This window comes from Oncorhynchus mykiss, chromosome 26, assembly GCF_057628025.1.
Source record: "Oncorhynchus mykiss isolate SJ-2025 chromosome 26, ASM5762802v1, whole genome shotgun sequence".
In the NCBI taxonomy this organism is placed as follows: domain Eukaryota; kingdom Metazoa; phylum Chordata; class Actinopteri; order Salmoniformes; family Salmonidae; genus Oncorhynchus; species Oncorhynchus mykiss.
Window position 1 is genome coordinate 16,188,831 of NC_143047.1, and position 19,383 is coordinate 16,208,213.

Genomic DNA, 19,383 nt, shown 5'->3' on the forward strand with positions numbered 1-19,383 from the left:
TGCCTGGTGTGTTCCTTGTTCTTCATGATGCTCTCTGCGCTTTTAACTGACCTCTGAGACTATCACAGTGCAGGTGCATTTATACGGAGACTTGATTACACACAGGTGGATTGTATTTATCATCATTAGTCATTTAGGTCAACATTGGATCATTCAGAGATCCTCACTGAACTTCTGGAGAGAGTTTGCTGCACTGAAAGTAAAGGGGCTGAATAATTTTGCACGCCCAATTTTTCAGTTTTTGATTTGTTAAAAAAAGTTAGAAATATCCAATAAATGTCGTTCCACTTAATGATTGTGTCCCACTTGTTGATTCTTCACAAAAAAATAGTTTTATATCTTTATGTTTGAAGCCTGAAATGTGGCAAAAGGTCGCAAAGTTCAAGGGGGCCGAATACTTTTGCAAGGCACTGTATGTGCATGAGAGAAATAAGCTTTGTGTGTATGGACATTTTTCTGGGGTTTTACTTAAGCTCATGAAACCAAAACATTGAGTTTATTTTCATTTAGCAAATATTTTTTACTTTACATTGCGCAATAAAGTCTATACCGGTTGTTTTCAGTGCATGTGACATTTTATGTGAGTGTACCTCAGAGGACAGTTGTACCTATCGAGGCAGAGCTTACATCAGAAGACATCTGCACTGATGGCGCCTGGCAAACTGTTAGAACGACGTAGTCGGTCAGACACAACCTCTGGAGATTCTCTTGTACGTGGCCTGAAGGAGAGCTCCAGGATATCCCAGGCAGACTCTGCTCCTGGCTGAGGTGATGGATGAGACACACAGGCAGGTGGGGGTGGTTTACAGTCAGGACTGCCAGTGACCAAACGCTTTCTTACCTCTGTTCAATAAAATTACCCACTGAAATTGGCTTCAAGTACACTCATTAACTTCCCCTAATTTCTTGATATCATAGATTCTATGGAGTCCTTGAAGTATTAAGACCACATTAAGCAAATGAACTGAGGCACGTGGAGTGTAAATTCTATGTACTGTAGTGTTAACAGTTCGTCAGTGGTGAGTAGCGCCAACACAGCAAAAGAGGCAAGCCGTTCTGAGATGGCATGTACACAAATGGTCTGTGACCTTAAAGAGGATAGCTGGGTTTAAGACTGCCGTAATAACATGACAGGAACAAGACAGGTGCTCGTCTCTTTTAATGAATGAAATCCAGTCAGACATGAAGGACAACTCATTACACCAGTTAACATTGTTAGACCTTACACCCTACCATCACAATCAAAGAAGCAGTTGGACATTTAGACACACACTAGATCACCGACAGGAACAAGAGAGCAGGTGCAGGAGGAATGAAGAGGTTGTGGGGGGGCATGTCCAACTCATCCCTTTATCTACCCCCCAGTGCCCTCTGAAAGACCCTCAAAGTACTGAATTCATACAGCACTAATTTGAGAGAACCATGTAGCAGCCTACATACAGTGGTTCATAAGTGCCAACTTAGTTATATGACCAAAATACAAATAAATGTGAGGGCTTTAAGAATACTTCAACACACAACACAAATACTGTAGTCAAACTAACATGGACACCCAATACATTATAGGATTTCTCTATGTTAGACAAAATATGTGGTATTGGATGCCCAGAATTTAAATTCACCTTTCACAAAAGTATAACAGAATGTAACATCGTCTACAGTAGATTGAGAGTGTAAAGAAAGCAAGTATACAGTGCACAATGTAAATACAGACAACACTACAAGGAGCTGTTTGGGAGAAGAGTTTAACTGACAGGGTCATAAAAAGCTGTTCGCTTCTGGTCGCCGCCATTTTGTTCGCGTTATAGGAATGGGAGTGTGTGTTTTGTTTACAAGTTACAGTACAGCAGGTGTGCCCCGCCTCCCCCTCAAAGCGCCCGGGACGCGCAGATCGATAGCTCTGCAACCTTTCAGTCTGGTTTGAATGTAAGAGTGATACATGGTTTTGTTTGTGTGAATAAATACAGCCGTTTCTGGTGGGCGCATACAGATACCCTGGAGATTGGGGTACAGGGGGAGCACAGAACACACCTACATGAGGGGAACCCTGGAGAGGAGTGGATTGTCGTGGGGAGGAGATTTCCTATTGGTCAAGCCACCACCAGGTGTTTGTTTCAGTGAGTTTAAACTGTTGTGGGGATGTACAAGTCAGCCCTGGTGTTGGGACAGGGAGTGGTGAGCAGAAGGACAAGGGGAACACAGTGGAGGGGTGAGAAGGGGAAAGGAGGGTAGTCATAATTCAAGGAACCACAACCACACGCATGGTGTTAGTGTAGCCAGAGCCTGGGCGCCAACCAGTCAGGACGATCACCACATCTCCCTCCTTGAAGAACCCTCGCTCCTTTCCTGGGAAACAAAGAGCAGTTGTCAACACCATACCAGGTCCAGCATCGGCAATACCAGAGCAAGAAATAAGAGATTATCCAGAGTCAGAGAATGGCACTTGGAGACAGAAACCAGGCTACAACACTGAAATTACAAATCTTTGGGCAGATTGAGTTCAATATTACATTTGAAATGTTTAAAAATGAATATTTTTTTGAGACAGCCATTAATGAAGCAATTATACAATCAATTTGACTTGGGTAAAAACAACCCAACTACATCAAGGTATGTGAATAGTAAATCTATTGACACTAAATCAAGACGTAACCTAGGCCTACTCACTGGATGCTTTGAGTTGAGCTTCTTTTGGCTGATTTCAATTTGTCTGCTGGGGCTACAGGTGACAGCTTCCCTTCGGGACTTTATTGTACTTATCAACATTTGCAACGTAACAGCACTCTACTTTTAAATGTGCAAGCTGTTTCTAAGACTGTCATTCATGAGGCACATGCAGTTACTTCGGCGGGGGAGACGTGAGGGAAAGATGATTAACCCAGTGAACGTTTGGTGACAGTCAGCTTTGAAAAAGGCATATTTTGCATATGATCACAAACAAAGTTCTAGGGTAGTGAATTGATTTTAACTGAAGCTGTAAGCTAGCAAGGAAAGTTAGTATCGGTGTGCATCGTTCCCTTTCAAGACAATTCGATACACATCTAGATACACGGGCTCCGATACGTTTCGTTTCAAACTACTTCTGTATGATTCGAGGAATGAATTGATGCGGTGTGATACGACACACTAACATTTGTTGCATACACACATTTTCCATTGTAAATTACAATATGCTGCTAATGGAGCTGGGCTTCTGAACTGGGTCTGTCAGAGTTGACTCAAATGCATGCAGTAAAAAACAAAATAATCTAAAACCAAGAAATTAAATATAAAACAGAATTTGGAGAAGAAACTAAAAATATTTTATAGGGGCCCCCTTAGTGGTTTATTAACCATTAAACTAGGTGGTTCAAGCCCTGAATGTTGATTGGCTGACAGCCATATACCACGGGTATTACAAATTGTATTTACTGCTCTAATTACATTGGAAACCAGTTTATAATAGCAAGGCATCTCAAGGGTTTGTGATAAATGGCCAATATACCACGGCTAAGGGCCGTGTCCAGGCACTCCGCGTGCATAAGAACAGCCCTTAGCCGTGGAGTCTAGGCCATATAACACACCTCCTCAGGCCTTATTGCTTAATTATTTGACCAGGTATATTGACAGAACAGCACAATATTTTCTCTTGTACGCTAATGACACGGAAGAGTTGCAGGGGTGAGGATTGGTGTGCCCATTTGAAACTAGAATTATTATTTTATACAATTTTCATGCTACAAAAGGTTGGAGACCCGTGGTTTAGACTGTTTGGAAGCTGACGGACTGACCTTCACTTCTGGTGAACACTAAATACCATAGATGTCCAGTTGATCTTACGTCTCATGAAGAGAGATTTAATGGCTGCAGACTCTCACCCATTTCCATGGCGAAGTTGACCCTGAGGTCGACGTCCTCGGCCCAGACGTCGTGGGCAGGCTTGTTGTAGAAGACTGGGAAGATCCCGCGATACAGGTGGGCCTGGCGGGCGGTCTGACCATTACGGGTCACAGCAATGATGGGGGCGCGGGGCCTGTACCTGGAGATCAGGTGGGCTGACCTGCACACAGACAACACAGCTCAGACTCCTTCAGCCAAGGACACACCCATTTCAGATATGGGAATGGCAGCAGATATGGCTTGAACAAAGCCTACACAAAATCTAGAAAGGGGGTAGATTTGGAACTTAAAATGCATTTCTGAAATATTAGGAAAATAATGATTTGATTAGTGGAGGACCTACTATAGTAAAATAAATATGCATTGATGTCAATGGGAGACGTCAAGGCATATGGCTACACTAAGTCTAAGGATGTCTCAATGTGAACATTAAACAAGCCACAGTCAAAATTAAACATTTCATCCTGTCGGTTCTGTTGGGGGTTACAAAGACAGTCACTCTAGACTGGTCAAACAAAGTCATCACAATGAGAGTTAAAAATAGTTAGGAAAATGTCACGGTTGAGCAGTCAAAAAGGGTCAGTGGATGTGAGAGTGAACAACTCAATAACGACTGCAGAACCTTCTACCCTGACAAACTGTATGGCTCTACCAATGCAGGTGTTCCTAATAATGTTGAGGACTCTTCATGAATAGTGTTCTACTTGTATTTATCATCATCTACAGATCTGTCTACAGAGTGGCCTCTGTTAGAACAACCCATAACACTCCCCCACCCTTCTACAGCTCATATTACAGTCTCCACCCACCCTGGAACACTCTGCCCACAGAGGGTAACCAATCTAATGTAGGGGAACAGGATGTTAAGGGTCAGAGTTGCATGTTCTGTAAGTCCCTGATCTGTTGCTGCCCGTCCCTCTCCTCCCAGCAGTCTTCCTCCTACCTGCCCGTCCCTCTCCTCCCAGCAGTCTTCCTCCTACCTGCCCGTCCCTCTCCTCCCAGCAGTCTTCCTCCTACCTGCCCGTCCCTCTCCTCCCAGCAGTCTTCCTCCTACCTGCCCGTCCCTCTCCTCCCAGCAGTCTTCCTCCTACCTGCCCGTCCCTCTCCTCCCAGTCTTCCTCCTACCTGCCTGTCTTTGTGAGTACGACGAGGGCGCTAGCACAGCACTTGAATGAGGACTCCACTGCGCCACAGGCCACGGCCTCAGAGGGGTCCCGGGTCAGGCGGGTGGTGCGTCGCAGCACCTCAAACAGCTGTCTGAAAGGTGGCTGCCTCAGCCTCCCGAGCAATCTGAGTGCGAGGGTGGGCCCGGGGAACGAGGGTTACACTCAGTCACACCACCACGAGGCGTGCCTTGCACCTGAGAGGCATGGCAAACGCCTATCTAGTCCTGGTCCAGTTCATTTACGGAGTTGTGGATGTAACGACTAAAACATTGGCTGTCGATCAGAGGCACTACCAGATATATAGACCATTCTTATAATGAGTCAACTTTCAGTGGTCTCCAGTTTGTTGTGACCGTAAGGACCTGTAAACACGTGCCATGCCCTTTCATTCAGTCCCTGTCTCTCCCTACTCTGGCTTCTCACAAACCTCCTGAGTCCCCCTCCCAAACAGCCGTGCTACATCCACCTGCCTACCTTCCAGAGTTAGTGAGCACAATGAACGCAGAGGACAAGATCTTAAAGGAGGCCTCCACGGCTCCGATGGCGATAGCCTCGGCAGGGTCGGTGGAGTGTGGTGCGGCGCGCCGCAGGTCCTCGAACACCTGCCGATGGAACATGGCTGCTTCTGCCTCGCGAGCGATCTGGCACAGGCGAGGGCAAGATGTAGCAGACAGACAGGGAGAACACCAGACAGACAGATATAAGGAAAGAGTGATAGGAGACGAGATGAGGGTAGGAAGTTAAGGTGAAAGGAATAGGAGACGGAGAGAGGAGGTAGGCAGAGGGAAAGGAGAGAAATGTGGGTTTAGTCAGAGTGCAGTTTAGTGAGACAAGAACAAAACACGTTAAAAACACATCCAATGGGCCACCGCAGCCAGTCCATGTAGCTATGGCATCTAACACCGCTACACATCACTAAACTGATTTTATGATTCTATGGTAATTCTATAGTTAGAATTACATTCTGATACTGCATACCACCCAAACTGACTGCTCATTCAAACTAGTTAGCTGGTTAGAGGTTATGAGATGGGCAGATGACTATAGTCAACTGGTGTTATAACATGCATGCTTTGTACAGTCACACATGTGAAGAGATCGTAGAACAGGAAATTAAACGAAGAAGAAAGCTTCCGTAAAAAGACCGTAAAAGAGAAGCTGTTAAGAGGCAGCGTTAGTCTGAGCCTAATGTCAGTCCTTGTGTAGGACAGTGCTTTCAGTTAACTCAATGCATTCTTAGAGGCGAAAACAGGTTTAAGAGTGTGAAGGACATGGTGCTGCAGTGAACTCATAGGCAGCTGCTCAAGGACTGCTGAGTCACTCCTGCTTGCATCCAGAGAGGAGTGCAGCAGCTGAACCAGAGTCAGCTGTTAAAGGCCTGAGTAGAAGGAAATGAGGGCAGCGTCAGCCAGATTCTCCACCCATGTCCTACACTCTGTACTATTAAAACCTAGTGAGCAAACCATTATGGATCATTACAACATTATGACTCAATATAACTCCGTCTGAATCCAGATTGCTTTGCTGACCCTGACAAACATCACATAAGACTTAAAACATGATAAATGTGTAAGTGGAAATGAATGGGACGTCATCAGCAACATGACTTTCAGTAGCCCTGAACCTGCTGTTGATAGGTCTATACGGTGTAGGTCAGGACCAGAGGTAGTCCCGGGCTGATGACACCCAGACTGAAGGACAGTACTGGAGGGTAACTGTAGGGGGCAATGTCTCACCATGTGCTGTGTGCGGACAGCCTCCAGTGGGTAGTCTCCCTTGGCGGTCTCTCCACTCAGCATGATGCAGTCAGCTCCATCCAGCACGGCATTGGCCACATCACTGCCCTCAGCGCGGGTGGGCCTTGGCTTCTTGATCATGCTCTCTAACATCTGTGGGAAGCACAGGGGTTCACAATGTCAGGCTACCAACAGTGAAATAACAGACAACCTTTCACAACAAACTGTAGCATGCCTGTGGAAATAGAAATGTCTCCTGTTAAAAAAATATTTAAAAAGTATCACAACTAAACTGACCTGTGTGGCGCAGGTGATTGGCTTGCCGGCTCTGTTGCAGCGGCCAATCATCATCTTCTGGGCCAGGAACACCTTCTCTGTGGGGATCTCAATTCCCAGGTCTCCACGGGCAACCATGATGCCATCACTGGCTTCCATGATTTCATCAAACCTGCACAGGGGACGGGAAACCGGATTCAGACGTCGGATTTAACATTCCTATCGTGTTACAAACTATGATAAGACATACTGTATGCCATTTATTCTAATGTCAATTGAGTGACGGTAAGGATTGTGGGCACAGGCCAGTCGAGCACAATTTCTACTAGTCAAGGATCAAAAATCAGCTTGTATTTCTGTGCATTTAATGCCATCACACAGACCTGCGAACTCCCTCGTGGTTCTCCAGCTTGCTGATGATCTTGATGTTTTTGCCCTTCTCTCCCAGCACCTTCCTGACAGCGTGCACGTCGGCTGCTTTACGGATGAAAGAGGCAAACACCATGTCCACTCCTTGCTCCACGCCGAAGGTCAGGTCAGAGATGTCCTTGTCAGAGACGGCAGGCAGGTCCACAGCAGCACCAGGCAGGTTCACACCCTTCTTACTGCCCAGGGTCCCTCCATTCTCAATCTCACACATCAGGTAGTCCTCACCTGGACACACACACACACACACACATAGAAGAGGAGACAGTGTTAACATCTCCAGGCTATAAAGAATTAAACTCCATCTGGCCATCCTCTAACCACCCAAAAGTTCAGTAAGTGAGGGGATTCTTGTGCTCATAGATCCACAAAGGAATATTCTTTAGTCTATTCAGCTCTTCTTAAGTGGGAGCCAAACATGAACTCACCGATCTCCTTGACCTGGAGGGACACGAGTCCATCGTCGATGTAGATCTTGCTGCCCAGCTCCACCACCCTGGTGATGTTCTTGTAGTCCAGCCACAGATTGTCTTCATCACAGTTCTCCTGATAGGCATCATCCAGGGTCAACTTGATCATGTTGCCCTTCTTCAGCTCCACCTCAGACGTGCCACTCTGACACACAGGACCATGGATGAGTCTCAATAGGAATCACGACTATGGGGGTTTAACCACTCAATGAAGCAAAAGGAGTTTGAAATTGGTCAAGAATCTTTAACCCTTTTTAACCATACCAATCTCAAGCTTGAAGTAGTCCAAAATATGCAGTAAAATGTAAACCTTGTTGTATATTTGAGGTTGAAGGTGACTTATGAAATTTGCAATTCCACTAAAATTTCAGGCTTGATTTTGCCTTAAGAAAAAAAAGGAACACCTACAAAATGTCTATTAACTACAATCCTAATTTCCTGTTGCTGCAGTATTATTTTCCTGCTGTAGCAAACTGGCTCAAATTAAGATCCTACATCTGTACTCAATATTTTGTACAACAAAATATGTAGTAAACATTGGATAGGGCTTCCAGTGCTGGGAACATGGTAGTTGGTTGGTTCTACTCACTCCCTTGATAAGTCCAGTCCTGATCTCAGGTCCCTTGGTGTCCAGAGCGATGGCCACGGGGCGGTAGTGGATGCTGCCGGCCTCAAAGCTCTCACAGGCCTCACGCACATTCTTAAAGGTCTCACCGTGGTACTGTGGAAGAGAATAGAATTTAAAAAAATAATCTAGAAAAAAGGAAATCATTTTTTGAACAGGCTTTTAACAAATACTAAAGCAACAACGCATCAGCCAGACATTGACATTTTATTTCAGTGACGACGTGAGATGGCCCAGGCATGGGAAAACTCAGAGGGTGGACACCTAGTGTAGGTGTAATGAGTCACAAAACTGAGCATAATCAGCTGACAACATACTGTATCAGGGCATAAACGTGAGAAATATGACCGCAATCAAGGACATGGTCTAGACAACTGTTACCAGTAGGTCAAACATCTAGCTACCCTCTGTATAGTTTAAAATAATAATAACCACTGCCCACAAAAGTTCACAAATCAAACAAGGAAAACCACTTAACACCAACCAAATCTGGTGAATTTAAGCTCTTTCTAATGCTGTTAACTGCATGTCTCCACTCCCAATGACAAAGTACCCATGTCAGTAGCGCAAGTCACAGATCAAGTGGCACTTGCAGTCAGTCGGTGGAGTGCTTGCAGATCAAGTGGCGCTTGCATTTAGGAAATCACCTCACAATTCAAATGTTTCAGTTTAGACAGAATATTCATTTGACTTTGCTGCCTAGTGTGCTAGCTAGGAAGTGGGTCTACAGTTTCATTAAATTTGCCATGACAAAAAGGCTTGTGGAAAAGGCAACTCCCTCACGAGCCTCATCATTGAAGGGATAGTTTGCCAAAAAGAACACTATCCACATGACTACTATAGAAAGTTGATAATCCACATCATGAATACCTCTTCTCAGCAAGTTAGAGAAAAGCAAGTTGTAGTTCTGTGATTTAAAATATTTGTTTATATTCAGCAGAACTTTAATTCACCAGACACTATGGCTGGTTCACCAAAAAGTTGATTTCATACCCCCATGTTGGAGTGAAAGACAATTAAATTTACGGCATGTGCAAGTAAAACCAAATACATTTTGGACAAGTACGCATAATCTTCAGGCATGTGAAAACTGCTCCCAACTTGCCAGATGGGCAAGTACCCATGAGAGCTTAATGTCAACCCCTGATTTATGCCTAGTCCCCATTCAGATTAGGCACCACAGTGCAATACCCTTCAATTGTAAACACGTGGGGTTAACATGAAACCTTATTCACAGACAGTATGACCTGGACATTTATGCAAGAGAACACAGTTTACAGAGTTAAATATGCTACTACAACCTGCCTGTCCACATGTACATTACAACTACACTAATGGTATTGAGTGGCAGTGCTAGCATTGCCCTTGGAGACAGCTGCCCCAGATGGCTCATGCCGTTTCTCCATCTGGGTAACGTAACTTGAGCTTTACCTAAGCACTTAATTGGTAGGTAATCACACAGGGCTTCATTTCCATTCGCTCCTTCCCAGTTATACTGCACTTCTGTTACTGTATCACCACAAACAGCCTTGGCATCAAAGGGAGCCAATAGAGCAGTGCCAAATTACACCAAGATAACTACAGTCCAGCATATACTTAAGAGCATCTAGTCAGACGAAGCCAGGTCTAGTTTCAGCAAGAGGAAATGTCATTTCATGAAGCTATAAAGATGTGGAAGTGCCCTTCCTAACATTTTGATAAGCCTCCATGACACAGTACAGCCAGTAGAGGGCCAGGAGACAGACAAGATGACAAGGTGCTGCTCTCTTTACAACTTAACAGTAAAATAAGCAAATAGATTAACCAGATGCTTTTCACATTTCTGTGGAGAAACCGTACCCATTACATTAGGAAAAAAAACAGATGTAATGAACAAGAGTACAGGGGGCTAAATTCTGCACTTTACTTCAATTATACTTAAGATCAATTGGATAAATCAATTCCTAAGACCCACTTCTATGTGGAACTTAATTCCTCGGCATGTCTTCTCTACTTTTGGTGGCCTTTACTTCATGTTGGTTTGCAATTATAATATTGACAAACTTCCAGTCAAACTGCTTTGTCAGATTTTAGTCATAATTTATCCATACAGATATGGAATAATCCGGACACATTGTATAAAAATACGGCTTTGTTTTTAGAATATTGGTTCTGAAGTAATATCCTATTGGTGAGCCAACTGGTAAATGAAGAGGGTCTTTTACTTAGTTATAAGGAATTCTTATCACTATATAAGATCCCTGTAACACCTAAAGACCTTGAAATTGTTTTAGATGCCATTCCCTCAGGTGTTGCTTTATTATTCAGGAACGTGTCAAGACCTGACCCTCAGAACCTACCTTCCGTTAACCCTGTTGACTCAGTAGGAAAAAAATATTTTTTCCCCTTTTGGGCCATTCAACAGAGCTATACAAACCTTGTTGTTTCAGCAGGGTGTTGCATCTATACCTTATGTCATACCTTTTGGGAACAGTTTTATTGATAATATCTGTTGGAAAAAAGTTTGAATCATGCCACACACATATATATACACCTACTTAGGAACTTCATTAAATGTGGTTATTTTATCAATATTACCCTGCCAACCACTATATGAAGAAGTTGAAGAAAAACACCTTTGGAAAAAGGCACAATTTGAATTAACCACCCAAAACAGTGTTGCATCTTTTTGGCATTGTCTCCATGTAAGGAATCTGTTAAAATATATCAATAGACTTATAATTGAATATTTCACACTATTATGGAGAGATGTATTGCATGGATTATTTACCTACAATAGAAATAAGTTGAAGCAATGTAATTCATTTCATTATTCTTTTGGCCAAATTTCATATTCAAAATGTAAATTTACACACATTCTTACAAAAAGAAATTGAACTATATTTTAAGACAATTAAATACTCTACCAACAAAAAAGCTGTTACAATTCTATGCATGTCCCTTAAGGTCCTTGTGTAATGTGATATTGTACCCCCTAGCCCAATTGTCGTGTGTGTGAGAGATCGATATATCTCACACACCACACACCCCCCCCCCCCCCCCATGTACTGATGTATTGATTTATTGTTAAAAAAATATACCTTGGTGCAGCAAACTTGACATAAAGCTCATCAAAACAGACTGGGTTTGTGCTATTCAGTAGAACTGGGAATTGCCTGGGCATCGCGATATGATCACAATACTTTGGTGCCGATACGATATGCATCACGATTCATTACTGTGATTTTATTGCAATTCAATGTTTCAAACATATTGCTCACCATAGGTCTGCTGCAGAGGGACAAGTGGGCGCAATGAAAAACCTGTTTTGATCAGTCATGGAAATAAATACTGAAAATAAATTTGCTCCCCATTTTAAAAAAGCTATGAATTAAAAATACTGACGTTTGTGCAGTTTCAGGCAAATAGTGCAAAAATAGAGATTGTCAAACCAATACATAGTGAAAATAATATCCTGATATGTAACTATTGACTCCCCCCCCCTCTCACTATTATTCAGATATATACAGTTTAGGTCTGGATCCAGTCTGATCATCCTCCACTGCAGCAGTCTAGACATCTAGACATGCTAGGGAACCCACCTCGTGAGATCCATGAGAGAAGTTCATGCGAGCGATGTTCATCCCAGACTTGATCATCTCCTTCAGCATGTCCACAGAGCGGGAGGCTGGCCCTGTTATGACAGACAAGGGTTAGAGGTCGGGTTTAAACATCAGTACGCACACACACACACTAGTGTGATGTCATACAGTAGGTATTTCACAGCATCATCCTATAGTAGAGGGTCTTCAATGTAAAAATAGTATAGGCCTACAGACATTTGAAAGCTAGCATCCATTGTGTGTGGCGATATACCGTATACCGGGGTATTTGGAAATAGCCACGGGATGGTTTTTCAATACTGTTGAAGCCATTAAATATTTGTAGCTACTTTAAGTAAATACATGCAGTTAATTTGTGATTAAGAATTTCACCTGTACCTTAATTTTTTCATTATGAAACTCAGAAGTCCCCAGTCACATGGTGTTTACAAGCACACAACAAGACCGTAGCTTTGTGAGTCAGTCACTGTTGTGCAGCACACGCCAGGTGATCTAGTTACAGTATGGAAATACTAAAAGTTTGCCATCTAGATATCTCCTAACTATTAAGTTAATGTGCTAAAAGCTATGCAGTTGTGCATTTGGTTTACTAATTTAGTAGCTAGTTATCCCATCTTCAGCTAGATGGCTGTCTGTCCTCCAAATAGTTTAGGTCAGACATTTGGCAATGCAGTCGTTAGCATTTTCTATGGGATTTTACATATACCTGTTAGCATTGCTAACCTTCGAATTACAGAAGCTCAGTTGAGTTTGAAAATAGCAGCCCTTGTGTTCAGTGCCGGTATTACCGAATATCCCAGATGGCACAAGGTCAGTATGAAGGTAAGACCATCTGGATACCGCCCTAGCCTAGAATGTGTGTAGCCACTGACCAATAGTGCAGATGATGCCAGTGTTGCGGGCGGTGGTGGGCTCAGAGTCGATGTCCAGCAGGCACAGGTGCTCCAGGAATGTGTCGGCCATGGCAGCGCCGAGCTGCTGCGTCTGGACGAAGGCAGAGCCCATGTCTTGAGACTTTGAACCGGGCATGATGGCAGATTTTGAAGAAGTCCTGGAGGAGGAGAGAGATGAGGTAATATGAAGGGCATACTACTAAGACAGTAAGGTGCTAACGGTTCACTCAATTCAGTGTCGCCAATCTCGGGCATTATCAGGTTATGGACTGGACTGCCACATTAAACAGAGGACCACACTGGTTCATGAAAGCATCAACTTCAGATCCACCAGTCTACAACACTGTATAGCCTCAGGAATTAGCACGCAACAGCTTATTGGAGGCAGTGTGTGGCTTTGTATCAACTGACGTCTGTGCAAATAAGTTTGTTTGTGGAATGAGGAACCCATTCAAAAGAGGACTACATCTGAAAAAGTGATTGAAACCCTTCCCTGCTGGTTCTCAGGCTGCACCATAGACAATAAAGACATGGGCCTAAATACGATTGATCTATAATATAGCCTGGGCTACAGTAACATTCCACAGCATTCTTTCACTGAGAAGCACATTGAGCTGTTTGCAAGTCATGGCAACCGCAGCCCTGACTGGCACAGTGCTTTCATTACTTCCTCCAACCCAGGACAGATCACTTTCAACATGGTTCTATACAGAGCTGTTGAAAACAAGGGGACATTTTGCAAAGGACTGCATGAAACCCAATAGGTGACTTCATAGCACCATAAAGTTCTCTTGCTCAAGAGTCAAAACACTTCCCTTTTCTAGTGTCCGTCTTGACAGTATAACAAAACAGGCTCTTTGTACAGGTACTGTAGGTCAGGCCAAATTCTCCATGGCTTTAGGGCAAGCTAAAAAAGTCAATGAGGTAGCTCTGTTTGTGTAAGGTGGAGCGGAGTCCCGAGGCAACTCTGCAAGCTGCGACAGGGGCTCTGTTGCCATGGTTGTGTTGTAACCCAGGAATGTGGCAATAGATAGCGAACATACCACAGACAGAAGGTATGCATGACAAGGGGGATCCCTGGAGGGCTGCCCTGGATACAAGACAGGGTTACCAAACTGGACTAGCCTAAACACTAACCAGTGTAGAGTTGACTTTCACCCAGTGTAAATTATAGAGTAACTCACATGAACAGAGAACACGCTCACTGATTGCTTCAAGGTGGAGCTTCTAGGAAATACTAAGCTTTCTAATAGGCTACATCTGTTAGTCTACCGACCTCTAAGACACTACATAAAAACAGATGAGAATCTGCAGGATGCATAGGGACAGAGAGAGCATGTTATCTTCCTCAGTAGCCCTGCTTACTGCAAAGCACAAATCACATACTTCCCCTCAAAATTACTCACCTAGCTTGAATTAGCAGAGGCTAAATTTGTTAGCCTAACATTTGCATTACCCAATGTATTCTGCACCCCAAAACCTCCTTGTTCTCATTCATATGGCTACAGATTCTCCTCTCTGCAAGTAGGCCATTTCAGCAGAGCTGGGAATTGCCTGGAACCTTAGGATATTATCACGATCCTATATGAATTGCAAGTCGATACTGTGATTTTCTTGCGATTCGATGTTGGAAACATATTGCTCACCATATGCCAGCTGCAGAGGGACGAGAGAGCCATAAGAAAATAAGCGCTCAGTCATGGGAAAAAAAAATGAATGAAAACAAATTGGCTCCCTATTTAATAAGGATGGAGAACAGGCTATGAAGGAAAAATACTGGAGTTTCGGTGCAGGTACAGCCAACTAGCACAAAAATAATATTGCAATATTATTTTTTTTACAATATCCTGATATGTAACTATCGACCCCCCCCACCCCACCCCACTACTATTTAGGGCATGCTACCCTCTAGAACCAGGCCTACACAGCTCATCTCTTTCAGTGTGTAAATGAATTGTGACAGGAAGACAGGAGCAGTAAAACCAATAGGCAGCAGCTCAGTGACATCAGAGCCTCAAAGGCAGCAGCCTTGTGTTGTACGTGAGCACGGTCACATCCTGCTCTCTCCAGACTCCCAACTGCGTACACAGCATGACAGCAGGGGCTAGCCCCCAGACAGAGGCTGCTGAACAGAAATCATACAATGTCTCATCTCAAATGAAGCCTGATTCTTATCCCTGGAAAACACTATTTATAGCAGCCTGCAGGAAGCCTAACAGTGATTTTATTTGGGGGGGGGGGGGGGTGAGACATGTGATGGTCTGGTTATGTAACCAGCAACAAACTCAAGAGGTTGCAGATATCAAGTTCAACATTTGCACATTGAAAACAGTTCCGTAGGCTACAAAATGCATACAGTGGCACTTTATAACACAATTGCTTTTTATATGGTTACTTTGGTTTTATTCCCATGAAATCAACAGGGACTAGTTTGGAACTATCCTACAGCCTCTGGTGGAGTCCTGACATGACCCAGCTATGCTTCCTCAGGAAACACTCCCTACCCTGTGACTAACACAGCTAGGCTGATGGATTACCAAAAGATGCTCTACAGTCCAAGGCCATGCCAGGTCAATCTGAGCCACCATTCATATGCCTGTGACAAAGATGAAAAGTATGTAAAGGGTTGACCTGGGGCCAGTGACTCACACCAGTAATAGACATGCATCTGGGTCACTTAGGTTTAACTTTAGAGCTGCTCTGCTGCTACCAATCCTCTCCAAACCCTTCCAACAGCACTGCTCACTGGAACCAAATATGCTTCCCCACTCTCCATGACTACATACTGCCTCTCACCCTCACTCAAATTCACACACGCATGCCATGCACACACTGCGATGTCTCCACTGCGCAGTGGCAACATGGCCAGACGTTGCCTTACAGATGACAACCTAGGAGCAGCCATGATGACACTTACATAGCCTATAAACCTACACTGGTGACCTCGAGAAGCCTAGCTCTCCCCCTGCGCTACATTGAGTCAGTCTCGTCATTCAGCTATGTGACGTACCAGTAGACCTTTCTGTTCCTCCTGTGGACGTACAAGGACGTAGCTGCTACAGACCTCCAGAGGATGCCCAGCCCATGTGACCCCCCCGGTCCCCACTGAGCGCGCAGCAGGAACAGCAGCAGAGCTAACCGGACAGGCAGGAAGTCCTGGTAGAGTGACTTGCCTGCCTACGCACGGCTCAGGAATAAATCCTATTCTCTTCAGTGAGGATAACGCGCTGCAGTAGACAGTCCAGGTTGCTGCATCCATGGAGCAGGCTGTGTGCCCTGATACTGCGGCTATACATGAGACAGTGTGCTGTGGTAAACGATGTTGGCAGCACTAGGTCATATCACCCCTAGGGCTCTAAAATGGTGGATGTATATTCTAATAATAAACACAGGGTAAGCCTGTGTAGAAAACAAAGTGCTAGCCTGGGATTAGTGCATTGCATCATGCTGCAATGGGGTGGCAGTAGTCATACGTCACTGGTCGGGTGACACCGTTGCATTCTGTGCTGCATTGCACAGGAGAAAGTATCCATGTTCTACTGTGCTGCAGCCTAGCGTTACTCAGCACCTGTAGCCACTATGCTAGTCTCACATTGCTAGACATAGCTAAGAGCAGGAGGCAAGGCTACCACTATACATGACAGGCTGCATGGAAGTAGCACTAGCTACATCAGGACTATGCAGAAAAACAGATGCAGTCACTGTAGGCATACACCCCAAAAACACTATATTTCTTCTTACTCAACTCTCAATAGCAGTTGAGTAGGAGACCGGGAGTATGCTATGCAAAATAGTGAGTCAGTTGGGGTTTTCAACCTGGGGATTCTGAGTAGTTGTTCACCTCATTGAGAACAAACTTCAGAGGAAGAGGTGCCTAGTCAGTCATTCTCCCTGTGCACCGTTAGGGGCTATTGCATGATATTTAACACTCTGGAAAGTTACAGCAGGAAATGACTAAAAGGTGACACCATAGTGGGAGTATTTTAGACATTTACTGTGGGGCCTGCAGCCTACGTGCTCCCACCCCAGTACTCTGGCTATGCAGACTGCCAGAGGGTACTGAAGTATACATTATAACCTAGGCCTCTCACACCCCTACGAGACGCACTATGTTGGGACATACCATAGTATAGCCCAGCCTCTCCTGTCCCCACTGATAACACAATATTCCTCACCTACTGAGAAGTGCTCCTATGCCCTAGCACAACAAAATAGAAACCAGCTCCCTCCAGTGACCTTTGCTGATGCTGTGTAAAGTATAGGGCCAGGGTGGCTTGTATTTCCTCCTACACAGGGCTCTGGGCCAGAAGAATCTATTACATAACAATGGCTGAGAATCTCAGGAATAGTCCGAACCAGACTTAAGAGGAGCACTAAACCTTCATGTGAAGCCTAAATTAGTTCGGAGACTGACTAAGCATACATTTCTGATGTGACATTTGCTAATTGTTCCAAGTTAATCTAGACAGGCTTCATCAAAACAAAAAACGGAAGGCCTACATGACCATTTGATTTGGGAGCTGGGAGAAATGGAACTGACCAAGTTCAGGAGTTTGATGGAGAATAACTGATAGAAAGAGCTATAGTATTGATGCATGACTAGTCAATAAACAGGCACTGCAGGGGAGGTTTTCTAGAAGGTTGCACTGACTCCCCCCTCCTTCCAGTGTCAACAAAGCCAATCCATTGTGACATATTTAGGGCCATATCAAAAAAATGTTTTTTGTCTGCGTTCACCGTATCGCGGATTTTATAGGGCCCTATAGTTTGACATGTCAGTGAGGCCACACTACAGCAGTAAAGGTGCTTGTTGTAGACGTATTTCTAACAAAAGGACACCAGACCACTGCAAGTCACAGTGCGAATAACCGTTTTGTTCAGGAGGCTGGGTGGACCGCACATATCTGATTAATTAACCGGTAGTTTTAATAATAAGTTGGTAACATGAGAATGGTCGCAGTCATCAGTTTGCAGTACAATCCATCCACTGATGCGCCACAGGGCACGTTTCTATCTCTGCGTCACATTTTCAAGATTTTAAGATATTGCGAAGAGAAACTGGCCAATGGAATTCCAAGTTCATCGGTCAACCACACCCACCACGCAAGACAAGACAAACGCACTTGTATTTTACAATTATCCCCGCTTTAAAATACATGTTTTAGACTGAAACCATGTTAGTTCACGACAAATAACCACTCAGAAAAAGTCATTAAGTAGTAAGTTCACCTGTATGAATAGTTAACTTGAGAAAGCTGCATCACACTGAGTTAGTCACTGACAAACGACACCATTCTTTGTATAACTACAACACCACATGGTTTGCGGTTTTAAGATGGTTCAAAGTGACCACTACTATTACCTCTTACTATCTAGACAGTTCTATTTCGGGAATACATCCATTGCCTGGACTATGCCACTAAAGAAACCAGCTGGCAATATAGAATATGAGAGCGTCAAAAATGAATAAAATGGCCATTTGGTGACAGAAGTCCTGCAAAACATACGTACATCATGTCATTAGCTAGCTATCTTGTGACGAGACTCACCTTACTTCGATGAACAACTGCTAGACTGACGTATTTCTCTTACACCCAGCTGCTCAAGGTGATCTCCCAAACTCAACCGGAACTATTTTTCTGTCCGATCCATCACGTATCCATCCGCGATAAATAAGTAAGTCGCTATTCAAATGATATAATGCATTCAATCGAGATATATGGTTTCAATAATTCATACTTATTTAGAATGTATTTATGTAGGATTTCTGATGTATTCTTTGAAGAAGAAAAAAACACCCGGTAACCTAGGGCTTGGAACTATAAACCAAGGGAAAGTTTACATAAAGGAACATAATGAAAGTGCGGTGATGCGATACCGCTGATGTCCAATCAGGAACCTGAGAAGTATCTCTGAAGCATGGGGCAGACATGTGACTCAGGGATGCGGTATAATTTCTTGAACATCGGAATGGGTACCATAGGGTCTTATATTCAATTACCTGTATTTCAGTGACACTATGCTCAATCTCACTGTATAGTCAATAATTGCATAAATGTATGCCCATCATGGTGGTTGGAGATGTGAAAATCCCAGGAAAGACACACCAAAAGATGCACGTACATCCTGAAGCCGCAGTGCCTCATGGGATGCACCATGACTGAAAGGTTATATTATTGTGTAAGTAACAAATATGTAAGAAAATGATTGTATCTCACTCTCAAACAAATCAGTACTTCTCTCCTTTCCAGTCTCCACTCCTCTCACCCACACACATAGTATCTGATGATGATGACGACGATATTTTACT

At 43.9% G+C, this 19,383-nt stretch overlaps 1 protein-coding gene across 2 annotated transcripts; it reads right to left on the reverse strand.

Moving 5' to 3' along the window:
* Positions 1-1,144: 1,144 nt before the first annotated feature.
* On the reverse strand, positions 1,145-19,176 carry LOC110506469 (pyruvate kinase PKM). 2 transcript variants are annotated; one of them, XM_021586090.3, is made up of 11 exons: positions 18,623-19,176; positions 13,053-13,231; positions 12,160-12,251; positions 8,543-8,674; positions 7,912-8,098; positions 7,441-7,711; positions 7,079-7,229; positions 6,782-6,934; positions 5,520-5,686; positions 3,858-4,039; positions 1,145-2,346 (listed from the first exon to the last, which is right to left on the reverse strand). In XM_021586090.3, exons 2-11 carry the CDS (start codon positions 13,207-13,209, stop codon positions 2,240-2,242), a joined length of 1,599 nt encoding a protein of 532 aa, XP_021441765.1. In that variant the 5' UTR covers positions 13,210-13,231; positions 18,623-19,176; the 3' UTR covers positions 1,145-2,239. The 2 variants fall into 2 exon arrangements, with proteins under 2 accessions (XP_021441765.1, XP_090078375.1); XM_090222249.1 differs by lacking the exon at positions 18,623-19,176 and adding an exon at positions 16,084-16,968.
* Positions 19,177-19,383: the final 207 nt, after the last annotated feature.